This window comes from Astyanax mexicanus, chromosome 6 (genome assembly GCF_023375975.1).
Source record: "Astyanax mexicanus isolate ESR-SI-001 chromosome 6, AstMex3_surface, whole genome shotgun sequence".
Lineage (NCBI taxonomy): Eukaryota > Metazoa > Chordata > Actinopteri > Characiformes > Acestrorhamphidae > Astyanax > Astyanax mexicanus.
This window is the reverse complement of record NC_064413.1, coordinates 29534758-29554082: the sequence shown is the minus strand read 5'-3', so window position 1 is coordinate 29554082 and position 19325 is coordinate 29534758. Positions and strand designations below refer to the sequence as shown.

General features: G+C 37.9%; 2 protein-coding genes across 2 annotated transcripts in view; both read right to left on the bottom strand.

Moving 5' to 3' along the window:
• Positions 1 to 277: 277 nt before the first annotated feature.
• tars2 (threonyl-tRNA synthetase 2, mitochondrial) overlaps positions 278 to 19325 on the bottom strand; it is a 20064-nt gene continuing 1016 nt past the window's right edge. Inside the window, exons 2-18 of the mRNA XM_007254527.4 lie at positions 16915 to 17093; positions 15921 to 16035; positions 15715 to 15836; positions 15268 to 15376; positions 13694 to 13758; positions 13513 to 13591; positions 13254 to 13400; positions 13060 to 13158; positions 12294 to 12460; positions 10718 to 10880; positions 7811 to 7948; positions 5739 to 5816; positions 4517 to 4617; positions 4258 to 4359; positions 2716 to 2788; positions 2338 to 2452; positions 278 to 923 (exon numbers count right to left, since the gene is read on the bottom strand). Coding sequence (XP_007254589.3) covers positions 781 to 923; positions 2338 to 2452; positions 2716 to 2788; positions 4258 to 4359; positions 4517 to 4617; positions 5739 to 5816; positions 7811 to 7948; positions 10718 to 10880; positions 12294 to 12460; positions 13060 to 13158; positions 13254 to 13400; positions 13513 to 13591; positions 13694 to 13758; positions 15268 to 15376; positions 15715 to 15836; positions 15921 to 16035; positions 16915 to 17093 — 1995 coding nt within the window. The 3' untranslated portion in view covers positions 278 to 780. The remainder of the gene's footprint in view (positions 924 to 2337; positions 2453 to 2715; positions 2789 to 4257; positions 4360 to 4516; positions 4618 to 5738; positions 5817 to 7810; positions 7949 to 10717; positions 10881 to 12293; positions 12461 to 13059; positions 13159 to 13253; positions 13401 to 13512; positions 13592 to 13693; positions 13759 to 15267; positions 15377 to 15714; positions 15837 to 15920; positions 16036 to 16914; positions 17094 to 19325) is intronic.
• Positions 16957 to 19325, bottom strand: part of rprd2b (regulation of nuclear pre-mRNA domain containing 2b) — a 25947-nt gene continuing 23578 nt past the window's right edge. Inside the window, exon 11 of the transcript XR_007439448.1 lies at positions 16957 to 17093. The gene's annotated coding sequence lies outside the window, so the exon portion shown is untranslated. The remainder of the gene's footprint in view (positions 17094 to 19325) is intronic.

Sequence of the window (19325 nt, the reverse complement as noted above, 5' to 3'; positions counted from 1 at the left end):
TTTTCCCCTCCCATCCTCCCTTCCTCTCTCCGTCTGCTTGCCTCCGCATCTGTTCCCTGAAAGTCTATTCTATTCGCATATCCATGACTCCCCCTCCTTATATAACAATGCCTGTGTAAAGGGAGTGATTTCTAAAAGAAGTCATTTCTAAAAAAGGCATGAAGTATTCTGGCTATTCTGGTGTAGCAGCCAACACTGGGCTCACACCAGACTAAGCTGGACCCCAGCAGTCTTTCCCTGCTTTTAGGAAGCGTCTCCAAAGAGAGGACACGAGGTGCAACTTACAAATGAGGCTATTTTATTATAAATACTTTAGTCAAGCATTTGTAACTGAATGTTAATTCTGACCTCGTCCACTGATCTATTCAGGTCAGTCGGGTTCAGTTGAGTTGTCCTGGTTCGAGAGCAGGAACACAATGAAGAGTCTGTTTGGTTTTCAGAGAGTTCGAACATTAAACCGATGAAGAGTGTGTTTATACATGAGTGGGTGGGAGTGTGTGTGTGTGTGTGAGATAGAGAGAAGGAGATCCAATAAAGTTTATACATCTCTCTCTCTCTCTCTCCTAATTTTATGTATGTGGGTGAGGGAACAAGATTCAGGAAAGTTTACACTTGTATAAGTATACACATATTCAGGGCAATAAACTGCCCAATGGGAGTTGTCTCCATCCTCTGTGTGTGTGTGTGTGTGTGTGTGTATATACACATGTTTCAGATGTTTTTTAACTTGGCCGGTTTGTTATGACTGAGCGTGTCCAGGTTCCTGAGTGTGTGGGCCGATCAAAACTCGTCTCGATTACTGCGTCTCTCTCGGAGCTCCTCCAGTGAAGTCATCACATCCTCCAGTGACCTTTGACCAAGCTGCTTTCCTCCTCTTGTCCGTACGCTGACCGTGCCACTCTCCTGCTCCTTCTCTCCAACCACTGCATGCAAGAGGAAATTTAATTTATGTACAGTTGTGTTCAGCCAAAGTGCACCTCAGCAATTGACTTGCACTCATTCAACAGCAGCTGAGCTTTGAACCCTGAAAGACAGGTCAGTGTTCTCCCTGCCAGGCCACCTTAAACTCTACACTAGCCTTCCAACTGCATTAGATCAATTCTTGAGATCCTTTTCCACGATAAACTAAATCAGCTACTGTCAAATCCAAGACACACTAAATCTGCAAACTACACTGAATCACAGTAGAATGCCAGTCAAAAGTCTGGACACACCTCTTCTCATTCAATGGGTTTTTTGGTACATTTATTAAACACATGCAGAAATATTTTGTAAACAAAAAGTGTTAATCAGTATGTTTTATACTTTAAATTATTCTAAGTTGCATAATTTTGCCTTCGTCACAGATTTGTATACTCTTGATATTTTAATCTCAGTGTTTTCATGAGTCACTTCAACAGCAACTTGGAGTTCCTGGAGGTGCTGAACAATAGTTGCTGCTTTTCCCTCATACTGTGAAGCTCCAACTCATCCCAAATCATTATTACATAACGTGTCCATATGTGCCCCTTAATTCTTTTTATTACTTTATTATTTTTCTACAACGTAAAAAATAAATTTAAATATAAAAGAAGAAAACATTGTGAATGAGACAGTGTGTCCAAACTTTTCACTGATACTGCAACCAAATGAGAGTAATTATTCATAATAAACATATGATATGCCCCAAACTAGAGGTATCAACCCCCAATTGTCATTTTTTATCTTACTTAGCAACCAAATATATATATGCTGTCTAACTAAGATCCAACCTTAATATTCTCCAGAAATATAAATTTGAACCATTAGAGCACTAAAACAAGTCTGGCTGTTTTATTAATAACATATATTTGTCAGTCAGTCACTGTTCCACAACCAACATACTTAAGCCACAATATGCAATTGATGCTTAATTTTTATTTGTTCATCATTTTGCTTCATAAAATTCATAATATTAGATTGAGACATATACTTTTTCAAACTACGTAGATCCCAGACTTTGATCAGTTGAACACAACCTGCTACTTGTGTTTCTAACCTACACCAGATCTTGGAAATTACTGTAAAAACATTTAAATCATCATCAAACTTCCTTTCCAGTCTTTTTGACTTTGCCTGATCTGTTTATCGTGGCCTCGGTAAATATAGAAGTAGAGCTGACTCTCGTATTTAGACTCAGCAAGCTGTCAGTGGTTTGCTCCAGCAGCCGAACACAAACACTACCATACAGTGACCTTACACTTGTGTACACTAACGGTTTTTCCCCAATACATTTAACAAAATACATGTACACTGTAAAAACAATAAATTGCATATATAAAACACAAATGAACATGTTCTTATTGAACAGCATCTTACCAAATATGTAATTGTACTGGGCGAGCTGTGCTGATCGAATCCTCTTATTTAAAGTGGCACCGTGGTCATCATCAACGTCAGCCATGAAGCCTGCCTTCTTTAACCTGTGCACCACCTTCATTTATCACAAACAAAGGAAAATCTGTTACAAAAAATCCTCATATATCGCATCTTGTTTCTTATAAATAACCTATATATATATGTATAAAAATTGAGAGATTGAGAGTGTCCTATACTATAGGCAATATTTCTCAACAAGGACTAGACAATCTGTGTGTGCATTTGCGCATCTGTTTCAGCTAGGGGCAAAGCCAAAAAAACAAATATAGCTGAATACATTCATTAGAATGTATTCTACAAACATGGTTATTTACTCACCTCTCGCCCATACTGCTTACTGTCCCCCCCTACAGGCAGCACCATAACCTGCGCCGGGGACAGCCACAACGGCCTGAAGTAGAGAGAGAGAAATGTGTGCTTAAAATCAATTTAATATTCATTTAGTGTCTTTTTGTTTCCTGTGAACAGGGGGTCTGGACTATTGGGATCTCTTCTGGAAATCAATACATGGAAATCACAACCAACCAATTAAAGCAGTTCTTTTTTGCTTTTTTTTTTATTTAATAAATAAAATTAGAATCTGTTTCCGTTATTCATATTTCTATTTGCATTCCTATTTTGATGTCCTGTTTTCCATGTTTGTTTGAGAAACAACATTTCTGTATGATTTTAGTTTCATAATTAAAACACTTGCCAAAATATACACAAACCTTCACACTCACAGATCTACATTAGTGGTTTTTCTATGGCATCACTCAAAAACACATTTAGAAGCACCTTTACTTTTAAGAAATCCAATGCAATTGTCAGTTTCTGCTCTGTAGGCCAACTAGAAGGTCTTTCTCTATATAAACTGGCTTATCATTGACTGAGAAGGTTAGGGAATTATTATCAATCAACAATGAGCTGCTTTCATATTTTTTCATATACTGTATTTTTTGCACTATAAGGTGCACCTGATTATATGATTATAAGGCTCATTATCAAAGAATGTCTATTTTCTGGTCTATTTTTATACATAAGGCGCACCGGATTATAAAACGCATTTTATGCGACTATAGTGAAGAACAGGGGTGTAGCCATGTTTCCCTTCTAAGTTCCACAGGTCTCCGCGGGGTGGCGAGACCTGTAAACTAAGCTAAGTAAAGTAAACAAAACTACAATTCTTATAAAAAAAAAAAAAATAAATAAATAAAATCAAAAATCAAACGAGTCAGACAATCAAACCAGCACTCAATGTTAATGTACACAGATTTCTCTCCTGAAAACTGTATTAATAGTAAGCTTAGATTTCCAGATTTTCACTGAAGCTGAAACAGCAGTGCTAGCCTGGGTTAGCAGCAGGCTACAGGCAGATAATACTCACCTCTTGACAGTCAAAGAGCTAGCGTTTAGCGGCTAATGGTAATGCTGCTGGAGAACTAAACTGAAACTCCTGTATAATGTTCTACTTCAGCAGAGTGGCTTTAATGCTCCTTATATCCTGACTGGTAAAATTTATACATAGGGAGCACCGGAAGTGCTTTTAACTAAGTGTGCCTTTTAGTGTGAAAAATATATGGTATAATGCATTAATCCATGAACGTGAACTTTAGTCAGAGTTCCCTTTCACCCACAACTTTTATCCCCACCTACTTATGATCTAAATGGAGACTAACTGAAGATCCAGTCATAAGCACTGTACACATTTAATCACACCACAAAGTGTTTACCTCTTAGGCTGAAAATGTCTATAGGAACTAGAGAATGTATAAGGTGAATCCTACATGAAGAGATTGTCAGCAGTCTGTAATTTTACACCAACAGGACCGTAATAAGGTAAAAGACACCACAGGTACACACAAACATCACAATTCTCACCATTTTCCTCCAAAGTTCTCAGCCAAAATGGCAATCATTCTTTCCAGGGAGCCCAGCACTGCTCGATGTACCATCACAGGCCTGTGCATACCTCCATCTGACCTGAGAGAGGGAAAGAAACCGGTATAATGGAGTACCCTATATGCACTGTTTTAATTAAATGTGAACAAAATAACATGTTTTTATGTTTAGTTAAAAATGTTCATGTCAGTATTGTCAGAATATAATTTGATCTTCACAAAAGCACTTGCAGACTTACCCTACATACTGCAGGTTGAATCGGATTGGCAGCTGGAAGTCCAGCTGGATGGTGGCACACTGGTGCTGACGACCAATGGCATCACGGATTTGGATATCAACCTGAGACAAGCAAACAGGACAAGCCATTTAAGCTTTTTAATTTATTTTGAATTGCTCCTTTCAAATGTCCTTCATTTTTTTCGGACACCCTGGTCAAATAATGTACAGTATTTTGTTAGGTGTCAGTAAGTAGACAAATTCCATTTCAGTTTTGAATATAACATTCAGAAGTGTCCACAGAAGTAGAGAATAAGATTGTATATTAACCATTTAACATCCTGACTAATCTTTTTTTTTTGGCAATGATACAATTAGCAAAACTATTAAGTTTAAGTTCAGCACATTCTTCAGTAAGATATTATGACTTAAAATGTTCCAGAACACCAGAACATTGACATGTTAAAAAATTAAATGACCAGGGGTGTCAAAACTTGTGTACAAGATTGTGTGTGAGGACAAAAGCTGTAGATCAGCCTGTTTTGATCTCACTGCTTCTCTGACATTACAAGAAATACCCAATTACCTACACATACACCTATTTAGCCTACCACAGTTTAGACCAATCAATTTCTATTGCGTATTAGCTCAGAGTAATTTTAGTAAAATACAAGACAGACCAGCCAACCAGAACAGAGCTCATTTATCCTATAGCAACCTTAAAAAATAGTAGCAAAAATATTGTAAGGAATAAAGACAGGTTGATGAAAGATTGTGTAAAACCAAATTATGATCATTTATTAAACATAAAGCTGTAAGGCAAAATATAAAACCTTAAAAAGAAAACTGCAGGATATACATCCTTTTAAGTTTTACGGTCACAGCTGGGGTCAGAGTCTGTAAGGCGGTAGGAGATTAGAGGACAGCATGCTCTGGAATGTCCACCTCGAGGCTGCATTTCCACACATACATGTGTGTATATGTAGAATATGTCTGTGTCTAAATGTTGCTGTTTATATATATATATATATATATATATATATATATATATATATATATATATATATATACACATACACACACATATACACAATAGATCAGTCTTTATCATTTTATTACTGTTTAATAACAAGTAACATTTTCGTGTTTTCAGAATTGTCAGAACATAATTTGATTCTCACCAGTTACCCATCTAATTTTTTAATTAAATCAAAGCTAATTCAATGAAAATGAAAATGTCTCACCTTTGGGCCGTAAAAGGCACCATCACCAGGGTTCAGCTCCCAGCGCTCTCCAAACTGCTCAAGACTCCTCTCCAACTGCTGCTCAGAGAGAGAAGAAAGTAATTGACATTAATCACATTAAAATTATGCATTTTAAATAAGTCTACTCTGAATAGAACGGAGGGGAAGTCAGAAATGGTTAGATTATTCCAGTTTTTTTCGGATGGAGTCCTCAGCCCAAGTCGAGATATGGCACCTAGTTTTGTTCATACACCAACCATGAATACCACCTGTATCTATTAACTTGCTATTGCAGCGTTCTCAAATAACTTGTGTTGGAGATAGATGAGGTGATCTCACAGTTATCTTATTATGTATAGTTCGGCAGTGACAGTTACAACGAGTAGTGCTTTAGAAGAAATGCACCAACTGTCCACAGAAACTGGCTCTCAGAAAGCCCTAGCTTGTAGTGCCACCCACTACAAATAGGCTGCAGCTCATCTGTTATCCGTTAGTTATCCTTTACTCTTTCCTTAATGATCAGTGGTTCAGTTTCTGGCCACAGAGCAGCCCTTCACTGAAGTGGTGGTCCACTCGAACCACACACACATTAACATGAACACTCCGTTACCCAAAATATTTGGTCAGCAGGATTCCTGTGGTCAGACACTGCCCAATTTTGAATAGTATAGAGAGTGTTTGGAATGATAAATGAGTGTCTACAGTTGTAAAAGAATACACAATAAAGCAGATCTATATGAATACACAGCTCTGGAAAAAAACACTTCAGTTTCTCTGAATTTGCTATTTAAAGGTATATGTTTAAGTAAAATGAACATTGTTGTTTTATTTTATAAACTACAGACAAATACAAATAATGTCATTTAGAGCATTAATTTGCAGAAAATGAGAAATGGCTAATAAAAAAAAAAAAATAAAAAAAAGAGAAACAAGAAAACAAGTTTCCTAAAGTTTTAGGAGCTCAGAAATCAATATTTGGTGGAATTACCCTGTTTTTTAAATCATTTTTCATGCATCTTGGCATGTTCTCCTCCACCAGCATTACACTCTCCTTTAGGATAATTTTATACCACTCCTGGCCACTCCTACCAATTGAAGCAGTTCAGCTTGGTTTGATGGCTTGTAATCATCCATCTTTCTCTTGATTCTATTCCAGAAGTTTTCAATTTGGTAAAATCAAAAGAACCTCATCATTTTCAAGTGGTCTCTTATTTTTTTTCTAGAGCTGCATATTTATGAAGGGCTCCAGAATAACACCATCCCGGGGACAATAAAAAACAGTACATCTGAGAATTTGCATTCCGTAAAATTGGTAAGAAGCACACTATCTGCTGGTTGGAATATGACTGGGAGTTTTTGTATTGCTTAGCACAGAGTCTGTTTACAGATAAAGGTCTGCCTTTTAAGACAGAGTCAATCAACGTGCTGGTAATGTTGCGAGAGGGGGAGGGTCAACGAAAGGCCCTAAAAGAAAATAATTGTCATGTCAGTCCACTGTGGATGGTAATCATGAAAACTCTGCAACCTGCTGGTTAATGGCAGAACTGTACTTGTAAGACAGGCAGATATAGATGAACTACTGCATGTCAGCAGGCAAAAAAAATAGATAAGACACCATATTAATTTAACATAAACTGATTAAACATGTCTGTGTGAATTTGTCTTGTTGCCTCAATGGCAAGTTCATAAAATGTTACTTTACTTTTTTCCTACTTTGGAGTAGCTGTGAGTGAGCAAGAATATGCAAACTCACAATAGAGCACTCAAAACCAGGCAAGAGGAGCAGCTATATTTAGGAAAAAGTGGTTATTTGATAAAACCACACACAATTACAGCATTAAAAAACACACACACAAATACAACAGTAATGTTACAACAAATTTGGACAGATTATTAGGACAAATTATTCAGTTTGGGTAGGCCGACCAAATTTTGAGACGATTGTGAAAAAAGTCCTGCTTTATGATTTTAGAATAACGTGGATGATGAGTGTAAATAAAGCTGAGCATTACACCAAAACACAGCTATTGAGTATGTGTGACTGGGAGTTTAATAGGTGTGAAGAACGTTACCTGCTCTGCACTGTCCCAGAGCGCCGTCTCACCCAGATAAGAAGAAGGTCGAGTTGAGAGCAGGCAGTGGAAGGTGAAACCAAACACACGATACACACTCCTTACAAAGTCCAAACATGCTGTGATCTCCTCCTCCAACTGCAGAGAGACAGAGAACAAAAGGCAGAGAGAATCAGAGTGAGAAAGAACAAGGGATTGAGTAAACAAGAGAGCAAGGGAGAAGTGACTGACAGCAAGAGAATACAACAGAGAAATTGTGTTGTGGCCCCATCACTACCACCACCAGAACACCAGTGTCAAAATATCTGTGCTTTAAATAGTCTTGTAACTGGTTTAGATAGTATTTGATTTAGAATATGACTGTCAGACCTTCTTGACAAAGTACAAATACAACCCCTGGCAAAAAGTATGGAATCACCAGTCTTGGATGAGCACTCCTTCAGACATTTCATTCTGTAAAACAAACTCTGATCAAAAACATGATACAATAATAAGGTCATTCCAAAGTGCAACTTGTTGGCTTTCAGGAACACTCAAAGAAATGAAGAAAAAACATTGTGGAAGTCAGTGAATATTACTTTTATTGACCAACCACAGGGAAAAAAATATGGAATCACTCAATTCTGAGGAAAAAAGTATGGAATCACTCAAATTGAAGGTAGAAAATAAGGACACACCCAGTCAATTTCCTTTCTCTAAATTGACACCTGCCTCAGATTAGATCTGCTCGTTAGTCTACAGTTAAAAACACCTGCAGTCATGACACCTTGGAGGGCTGCTGGACGAATTAGAGTGGCAAGAACCATGGCTCCAACAAGAGAAATGTCTCTTGAAACAAACGAGAGGATTGTGAAACTTCTTGAAGAAGGTAACTCTTCACGCATGGTTGCTAAAGATGTGGGCTGTTCACAGTCAGCTGTATCCAAGATATGGACCAAATACAAACAGCATGGAATGGTTGTTAAAGCCAAGCGTACTGGTAGACCGAGAAAGACATCAAAGCGTCAAGACAAGCAACTTAAGGCCATTTGTCTTGAAAACCGAAAAAGTACAACTAAACAGATGAAGCATAAATGGGAAGAAGCTGGAGCCAATGTATGTGACCGAACCGTAAGAAATCGCCTAAAGGAAATGGGATTTCAATACAGGAAAGCTAAAAGAAAACCATCATTGACACCTAAACATAAAAGAACAAGACTGCAGTGGGCTAAGGAGAGGCAATCATGGACTGTGGATGACTGGATGAAAGTTATCTTCAGTGATGAGTCAAGAATCTGCAGTGATGATTCTGGAACTTTTGTTTGGTGCCATTCCAGTGAGATTTATGAAGAGGCCTGCCTGAAGAAAACAACCAAATTTCCAGTCCTTGATGATATGGGGCTGCATGTCAGGCAAAGGCACTGGGGAGATGACTGTGGTTAATTCTTCTATCAATGCACAAGTTTACATTGACATTTTGGACAGTTTTCTCATCCCTTCAATTGAACAGATGTTTGGAGATAATGAAATAATTTTCCAAGATGACAATGCATCGTGCCATAGGGCAAAAACAGTGAAGGCATTCCTTGGAGAAAGACACATTCAGTCGATGTCATGGCCTGCAAATAGTCCAGATCTCAACCCAATTGAAAACCTGTGGTGGAAATTGAAAAAAATGGTCCACAAGAAGGCTCCGACCTGCAAACCTGATCTGGCAACTGCTATCAAAGAGAGTTGGCACCAAATTGATGCAGAATACTGTTTGTCACTCATCAAGTCCATGCCTCAGAGACTGAAAGCCGTTATAAAAGCCAAAGGTGGTGCAACTAAATACTAGTGATGTATTTTGAATCATCTTTTATTTATCTGTTTTTCATGATTCCATACTTTTTTCCTCAGAATTGAGTCATTCCATATTTTTTTCCCTGTGGTTGGTCAATAAAAGTAACATTCACTGACTTCCACAATGTTTTTTCTTCATTTCTTTGAGTGTTCCTGAAAGCCAACAAGTTGCATTTTGGAATTACCTTATTATTGTATCATGTTTTTGATCAGAGTTTGTTTTACAGAATGAAATGTCTGAAGGAGTGCTCATCCAAGACTGGTGATTCCATACTTTTTGCCAGGGGTTGTAGAACAAAAACAGAACTGACAAACAGCAAAGGCTTTTTGCAGTAATTGTCTTAAGTGCATGAGGTGAACTTCTTATTAGAGTAGAAAAAAACAGCATAGAAGCGGCATTCAAAGAGTACTGCAGTCCAAGAAATATTTAAGCTCCCATTCACTCTGCTCAGTAACAGCTATTTACAGGCATGGAACTGCAGCACGAGTTCAATGGAAAGCTCCTCCAAGCTGTACATACCTGTCAAGTCTCATGTTTTGGCCAAGAAACTATCGTATTTTACCCCTCTTTCCCGCCATCCTCCCATATAAGTATTTTCCCCTCATTTTTCAGTATTACATTATAATACTAAAAAAAAAAAAATCCTGTTCTTCTCCAAACTGAAATGTCACGAACCTCACGAGAACTGCTATCGAGGCTGTTCGAGTGTCTGTTCTCGCGAGGTTAGTGCCAACAGAGGAAACAACCCTGGAACAACAAATTAATTAGAGATGGATGGATGCAAGAAGAGAGAGAGCATTCCTGCCAAAAAAGTGAAGACTTGATGTAAATATCTAGAAGAGTTTTAATTTAGGCTTTATAATAAGAATTTAATATATTAGATTCTGATCATCTAATTATAGTTTGTAAGTGGGTCACAGGTTCTTATATTAGATTTCTTGTAAACCTGTCTTAAAATGTAAGAGACAATAAACCTCAGCTGCGCTGGTGGGACGGCTCGAAGTGGGCAGTTGAAAATGTCCTTTAATTTTTTAATCCAAAACTTGAGTAATGAGCTGTACAGGATGCTGTGTGCGTTTTTATACCTGTTCAGGTGTGCAGAATATATGTGCGTCATCTTGGCAGAAACGGCGGACTCTGGTTAGACCCCCTAATGCCCCTGAATGTTCGTTGCGATGCAGAGCCCCGAAATCAGCCCAGCGCAGCGGCAGCTCTCGCCATGACCGCACCCTCTGCTCATACATCACGCTGCAGGAGATAACACACATCAAGGAAATTCAATAAATTATTAACAATTATTATGTATAGATGCATATGCTGAGAAAATTATGAGAGCTATAGAGTGTTATACATCTACATAGCAGTAACCAGAAATCAGTAAAAACACATTTCTATAAAAAAAAAAGAATCATCGTTGATTACCGTATTTTTCGGACTATAAGGCGCACTTAAAAACTTTTAATTTTCACAAAAATTGACAGTGCGTCTTATAATACGGTGCGCCTTTTGTATGGATTTTACTCGTCAGGTTGTAAGGAGCAGTAAACACACACTCCGTGCAGCGTTATAGAGAGTTTCAGTGCTATACAGAGTCCAGAGCCGTGCAGCTCCGAGGCTGAGCAGCAATAGCATTAGCTAGATGCTAACCGCTAAGCTAGCTAGCTTATTCACTGAGATCAGTATTATCTAAATTTTACTCGTCAGGTTGTAAGGAGCAGTAAACACACACTCCGTGCAGCGTTATACAGAGTTTCAGTGCTATACAGAGTCCAGAGCCGTGCAGCTCCGAGGCTGGAGCAGCAAATAGCATTAGCTAGCTTATTCACTGTTCAGAGATCAGTATTATCTCAATTTTACCCGTCAGGTGTAAGGAGCAGTAAACACACACTCCGTGCAGAGCCGTGCCGCTCCGAGGCTGGAGCAGCAATAGCATTAGCTAGATGCTAACCGCTTAGCTAGCTAGCTTTTTCACTGTTCAGAGATCAGTATTTTCTAAATTTAGTACTTTTAATACTGCTGGAGCAGTATTATTAGAGTTAGATGCTAATCGCTAAGCGTTCACCGTTCAGAGGTGAGTTATCAGCCTGTAATCTGCTTGTTTACCGTGTTAAAACAAGGTACGGGGGACGAATCGCTAGCTAATATCTCACTGTCTTACCAGAACACGCAGGATTACTCAGTGTAACGCTGTCGTTTAAGTTTGGGTTAACTTTACTAGTTTAGGTGACTAGCTAGCGTGCTAGCGGATAGCTATGCTAACGCTGGTGCAGCAAGCCTTAGTGGACATCTGGAAATCTAAGCTTACTGTAAATAAACTGAAGCACGTTACTCACCCAAATAAACAGTTTTCAGGAGAGGAATCTGTGTAGATTTTGAAATAGCTAGATTTGTATACTGAGACGCTCCACCGGCAAGCGACCACCCCCGGTGGGGGAAGGGAAACATGGCGCCACCCCTGTTCACTTTGATATAGGCACCCTTTCTAGTGTCACTTAACGCGCCTTATAATGCGATGCGCCCTATGTATGGAAAAATAGCAGAAAATAGGCGTTCTTTGATAGTGCGTCTTATAATACGGTGCGCCTTATAGTCCGAAAAATACGGTATATGATTATAAAGGATATTTTAAAATAGTTAAAGAAAGAGGCGTGTTGATCTCACCAGTGGGCGGGGCAGTTCATAGGTTTGAGGGCGAATGTGTGCGGCTCACATTTCACAGTGAACATGTTTTCACTATAGTGCTCCCAGTGCCCAGAGCGTTCCCATAGTGTTGTACTGAAAAGCGTCGGGGTCACGACCTCACTGAAGCCCCGACTTTTATACTCACTCTAGTTGCCAAACAAAAAAGAAAGAAATATAAAAAAAGACATATTTCACACCCACACACACACCCACACACACAAGAGAAAACATTTTTTAGTTCATTCTAAAACTGTTGTTCAATATGCATTAACTCCAGGTTTTAGGTGTATAAAGCTATGCCCTGTTTACCACATTTCACAATCACTATTTAGAGCACTATTATAGGGAACAGAATTTAAAATCCTTTAAACTTAAAACCACAGTGAAATATGGATAATGTACATAGACTATAGTGTACAAACAATGTACACATAACTATGTTGCATTCTGGGATTGTTTCAGTTCATTGAAAATAAATTGTTTTTGGACACATTTCGGACACTATAACTATCTTTAGGCAGGATTTGGAATAATTTTCTCAGAACACGTTTAGGATTTGTTTATATGTGATATGTGAGTTTTGATGCAAGAGTTTAAGAATCTGGGATCATTTCTTCAGTTGGACACTTTCCGTACTGTAAATAAACCTTTACTGCCAGTGAGAACAGACATGAAAATGAAAATTAAACTGATTTTGTGATTGTTGCATGGATATGGTTAGATATATGGAGTTCATTGCTGGTACCTTTATAAAGTCAGTGAGGGTGTTGTATATGTGAGCTCCCTTTGGAAGGAAGAAGCAGCTGCCTGGACTGACATCATTAAAGAAGAACAGCTCTTGGTCCTGGAGGAAAGAGATTTAGTGACATGAAAACGCCATGAAATAATTTTGTACTTTTTTTTTTTTTTTTTTTTTTTAGAAGTGATCAAAAGTCATACCTTGCCGATGCGCCTGTGGTCCCTTCTCCTGGCCTCCTCCTGCTCCTGCACCCACTGTTCTTTTTCTTTCTCTCCAGGAAACGAAACTCCGATCATCCTCATCACACCCGACGCCTCTGTGCCGCCTGACAGAGTAACAGGAGAGACCTACAGACAAATCAAATTAAACATTCCAATTTACCATAATAAAATAAAGAAAATAAAAGACTGAGATAATGAAGGAGGAGTCGAGGAAATGTAGCTGCTGGAAGAAGCTTACCTGGAGCATTTTAAAGGAGTGAATAAAACCTGTATGAGGAAGAAGTGGGCCCGAACACACTCCTACACTCTGCCCACACCTGAAACACAGAGAGATAGAGACAAGATATTAGACATTTTCTTATTATTTGTATTTTAGACATTTATTCTCTAACCTTAAGAAGAGTGTTATAGATACACACCTGTAGACACTGATGGTGTTTTTTCCTTGAATTTGCTCCTCAGCCAACTGCAACCTCAGAGCATCCTGCAATACAACACATCATCCTCATCATCTAGGGCCCCTTATGAAAAATAATAATAATGAGAAAATATCAAGAGTGTGCATGTCTGTTCTCAAAGCTAAATGTAGCTACTTAGAAAAGTATTATGGTTTCTCGTTTAGCACGTTTACAAAATAGGTCAATATGTCCCTGTTTATCTTTAATATATTCAATATTAAATTTCCAACGTAAAAAATCATAAAAAAAAGAAGCACACTGAATAAGTAGAGGCATGTCCAGTTGGGTTAAGAAGTGTCCACATTTTTTATACAGTCATACCACGACAAAACATCACAGGGGTATAAGACTTAACTGGCAGCATGGCTTTGCATAAGCTGTGCAAGTCCTGTGTTTATGTAGCTACAATGCCATTAAATTCTGGGTCAGTTTTAAACTGATAAAATACAGAGGTTCAGGAGTTCAGTTTAATTACAGACTAAGTTCATTAGTTAGATAAACCGCAAACAGGCTAACCGCTAACAGGCAAAATGCTTAAACGCTAACTGAAAACAGGCTAACCGCAAACAGGCTAACCACGAGCAGGCAAAACAATAAAGGCTAATCGCTAACAGGCTAACAGTGAACAAGCTAACTGCTAACATGCAAAATGCTAAAAGGCTAACTGATAACAGGCTAACCACTAACAGGCAAAACACTAACATTCAAAACACTAAAGGCTAACCGCAAAAAGGCTAACCGCAAAAAGGCTAACCGCAAACAGGCTAGCCGCGAACAGGCTAAAAGCTAACAGGCAAAATGCAAGAAGATAAAGCTCTAGACTTGCTAAACTTTTAACTACAGTGGGGAAAAACAACCCTGTGCTTTATCCACCCGTTTTAAGAGAGAGACCCAAATTCAGTGCATATCCTAAACCTATTAAAATATATGTTTGTCCTTATACCTTACCAACAGAAGTGTCAAATCTTGTTACATATAGCCACATTACGACTTATTAAATACTTCATTTAGAATTAATTTGGTTCAATAACCTAAAAGTAACACTTCAGACTGCAGTGGGAGGTCATTTTATACATGTCCTCTAACCCAAAGCAAAAATCAACACATGAATTAACTCATATTACTAAAAGCAACAGCATTTGTGCACTTACAGATGCCGTGTTTTGGTTCTTTTGTATCACACATTTAAAATCTTAAAGGGGTCAGAAAAATTGTATTTATAAACCTCTCTGGTGCAAGTTAGTCACAGTTTTCCACATGAGAATGTTCAGAATGGCTAACAGTGCCCCCTTGTGGAGAATGTTTAGATGATAAACCACAGGAATAAGTAAGTGTGTGTTATAAACTAATTGATTCACTTTAAAGATGTATCTCTTACTAAACCTCATAATAAATCATTCAATTAGAAATACAGATTTTTCAGAATTCAGACTAATCCTACATCAGTCAAAACAGATATTAATTGATCTCACTTTACTAAACAGAAACTGTCTCTCACTGGGGATAAGAAAGAGGGATCAAGGACACTGGCCGACCTGGAAGAGTTCCCCGAGTTCATGTACATTCAGCTCTAGCCTCGTGATTGGGAGCTTCAGACCTGCCATCTCTTTACACCTCTCCTCCACCTCCTCTAGAGACAAAGCACTAAAAGAGAGAACGAGAGAGAGATAACAAATAGAGAAGAAAGAGAGAGAAATGGAAAGATACAAGTATGGACCCTTTTATAACAAACTTATTGTCATATTTAACAATTCACTGCTGATACAGAAGATAATAAATAATATATTTGTTTTGTTATGAACTTAAGATACATAAACAAATGAAAGTAAAAAAAAAAACATTGAAAGAAAATATGAATACTGGTAAAATTATTAAAGCAAATTACAATATTACCGTACATGTATATATTTTTTTAAAACAGGGTTATTTTGCCAGAAACATCACTTGCAGAGTGAGGGAGGAGGGTGTGTGGGTGTCCTTACCTGTTATCTAGTCTGTAGTCACAGTAGAGTGCCGTGTCAGACACACCCTCTCGACACACGTGAGCAGTGAAGTGTGTCTCCATCACAGCTCCTAACACACACGCTCCTGTCCGCCATACCACCTATAGAACAACACACAACATACACATTTAACATATTTAAGAGCAACACACACACACAGACAAGCACACAGACACAGGTCATACCTGTCGGCCCTCTAGAGAGTCAAAGCTCAGCAGGTGCAGTTCACAGTCTGCTTCCAGTGGGCGAGCTAATTCCCACAGCTCACCATTCACTCTCCCCACTACTGCTCCTTTAATACTGTAACACACACACACACACACACAATATTTTAGACACTATTTATACACAAAATTGAACTAGTCAGTTACTGTAAATGGTTCTGATGGATACTACTATCGAACAATAAAAAACAAAACATCCCTATCTGGAAGGGGATAGTTTCTCAGGAGGTCCTGGGGTAATTTTCTTTGTAATGGGGGTCCTCTGTGATTTTATTCCTGTCCGATTACAGTCCTGTCAGACGTCCTCTCAGAAAATTACAGGCTGAATTACCTACTGTTTTTTGCTGAACTTCGTGGTTTCGTCACCTCACTTTTAATAAAATAGCTGTTTGTCCACTGCTGCGCACCGTAATTACACATTGGGCGCAAGTTTCCATAGAGATCCATGTAAACACAACAGCGAGTGGAAATGGAGGAGCTACTGAACACGGTCATGTGACCAAGAAAGCAAAAAAAAAAAAAAGAAAAAAAACTCACTGGTCCTCCTGTTTTTTCTGTTGCAGTACTAATGCAAGAGTTGTCACTAGAGTAGAAGTGTCAAATATTTTTTACAGACGCCCCCCTGAGAAACTAATGCCATTCAGACAGGGCTTAAGAAACATGAAAAACGGAGATACATACTGCCTTAACAATGCTTTATCACAAAAGGTACATTTATATCATGTGTTCTGACTAGTCTAGTGCTCTGTTAATACATATTTATGACACAAATAAAACACGTTTATGAGCAAAATTAAACAAAAGACTCTCAATTAGACAGTGACCCATTTGGGCTCACAGTAAATTTTCCTGTTACTGTAATTGGTGCCTCTGAGCTGAAATAAGGAGTAACCGCATATTACAGTATTCAGTTTCTCGGTTTCTTGAGTGATTTCATGTGATCTCATACTCTCACCGAGTTCTCTGTGCGATCTGGAGAGGGGTTGTGATCCCTGCTACCGCTTTCACTGTTTTACCATCGGCCAGTCGGACGCTTAGATTCTGTCCAGGCTCTGCTGCCTTCTGACCAGACTGCTTTTCTCTCAGAGCACTAAAGAGCCGCAGACGTTCCAGCTGACCAGCAGAAGGATGCAGCTGCAACACACAAACAGGTGAGGTCGATATAGAGTTAGCAATGATACACATATTTGTACAACACATCAGTAAAAATCACAATTTTAAAATACTTTTATTGATTCATTCACACACTCTCATCCACACACACACAAAATCCAGGGGTAGGGACTTGCATCTAATAAGTCAGCTCTAATAAGACAAATGTGGATCATCTGACCTGCCACTGCCAATATAATTAGTCCAGAAATAAACATCACCTGCTACCTTTTTGCCAAAATCTCAAAATAATAATTGTTCAGTCAGAAACAGGCCCAAACATCTCTGAGAATGATGAGTTCCAACAGTGAAATGTCTATTTTGCAAGATTGCTGGAGTCTCAGTGGAAATCTTAATAAACAATGAAAAGCAAAAAAAAAAGATAAAAGAAAGCAACCGACTACAAAATAGGGGTACACAGTATGGGTAACAAATGTGATGTAAGAAAATGATAGAAGAAATCAAGCTAAATTAAGATCCTAAATTAATTAAAGCAGCTTGAAGGTTTTTTGTCTCTTGCATGTTGCAGCACATAGGCAATGCAATTTCAGTATGCTGTTACTCAAAACATTACTACAGCTCTGTCAATGTGTTTATTTAAAAAAAAAAAAAAAAAAAAAAAAAAAAAAAAAACAATTACAAAAACAGAAGAAAAAAAAAATAATTCACAGCCCTACTCTGGAACCTCAGAAAACTTTGAGCAGTGAGTTACTACAACTGCATGATTTTGTTATAACAATTACACATTCAATTACACCTATTAAGGTGTGTGTGTAGAAGTATAGTACAATTATTTTTTCGCTCCTTAAGTTAGATCTTTTAGTACTAAAATACAAGATGTACTATTAGGACACCTACATGATATTGGATTTTTTTTCTGCAATACATACTGCGATATAAAAAATCCACAGGAATTCTCACCAGATTTCTCCAGGGATGACAGATTAATAATGTCCACAGTGCCTTGAGGACAGATGGAAAAAAATGCACTGGGCAGATATAATCTACCTTTAACCTTTGAGGATATCATTGCTGTCCAATAAAAAACACGTATCTCCATTTTTGTGAATAATTAGTTTACTACATAATTTGAACAGACAAACTGTCCCTCACACTGGGTGCATATTTTTACTAAAGAATGGACCAATAGAAACACTTAAAAAATTACCTGAAATAAACTCTTTTTACATTGACTTCCTTTGAAAGTTTCAAAGTTTTTTTTTTCTCTCTCCCCTGTAAAGTTGCTGTTTTGGAGATACTTGTTTTTTTATTGGACAGAAACATTATGCACATTGTGGTGGTGATAATTAAACAATATATTGAAAAGACTTAGCACCCATTCATCTTGCTGGGTCTTGGATTTGGCTAAAGGGATCATTCTGAGCAACAAAAACAAACCTATTTTGTGAAACACCATCTCCATCTCCATTCAGTATGAGTAAATATAACAGGATAAAAGCAATAACAGTGAATTATGAGAGGACTTTCTTTCTCATGCTCTCGCTCTCTCTCTCTCTCTCTCTCTCTCTCTCTCTCTCTCTCTCTCTGTCTTGTTCTCAGTTAAAGATCAGATCAAACCGGAAGCTCTGACCTCTGGCAATATTGAATAATTGCAGGGTCTCTGTAAATGTAAACATAACACTCAGAGCAGATCAGAAGCGTTCAGTCCAGTTATATTATGATCAAAACAAAAGATCAAAAATAATATTTTGCTCACGTTTAATCTAGTTGCAAAACTAGCACATACAATTTAGTTTCATTTCTAGGTTTTTAAAAGAAGAATTCTTACTCTAAAATGATGAATTTCCAAAAAAAAGCCAGCCAAGGTTTTTTTATGCATGTAAATGAGGAGAGATTACAGTTCTGGAAAAAAATTAAGAAACCACTTCAGTTTCTGAATCAGTTTTTCTGATTTTGCTATTTATAGGTAAATGTTTCAGTAAAATGAACATTGTTGTTTTATTCTACAAACTACAGACAATATGTCTACTAATTTCCAAATGAAAATAGTGTCATTTAGAGCATTTATTTGCAGAAAATGAGAAATGGGTGAAATGTCAAATAAGATGCAGAGCTTTCATACCTCAAATAATGCAAAAAATACAAGTTCATATTCAAAAGCTTTTAAGAGATCAGAAATCAATCCTTGTTTTTAATCAGTTTTCATGCTTCTTGGCATGCTCTCCTCCTTACACACTGCTTTTGCCACTCCTG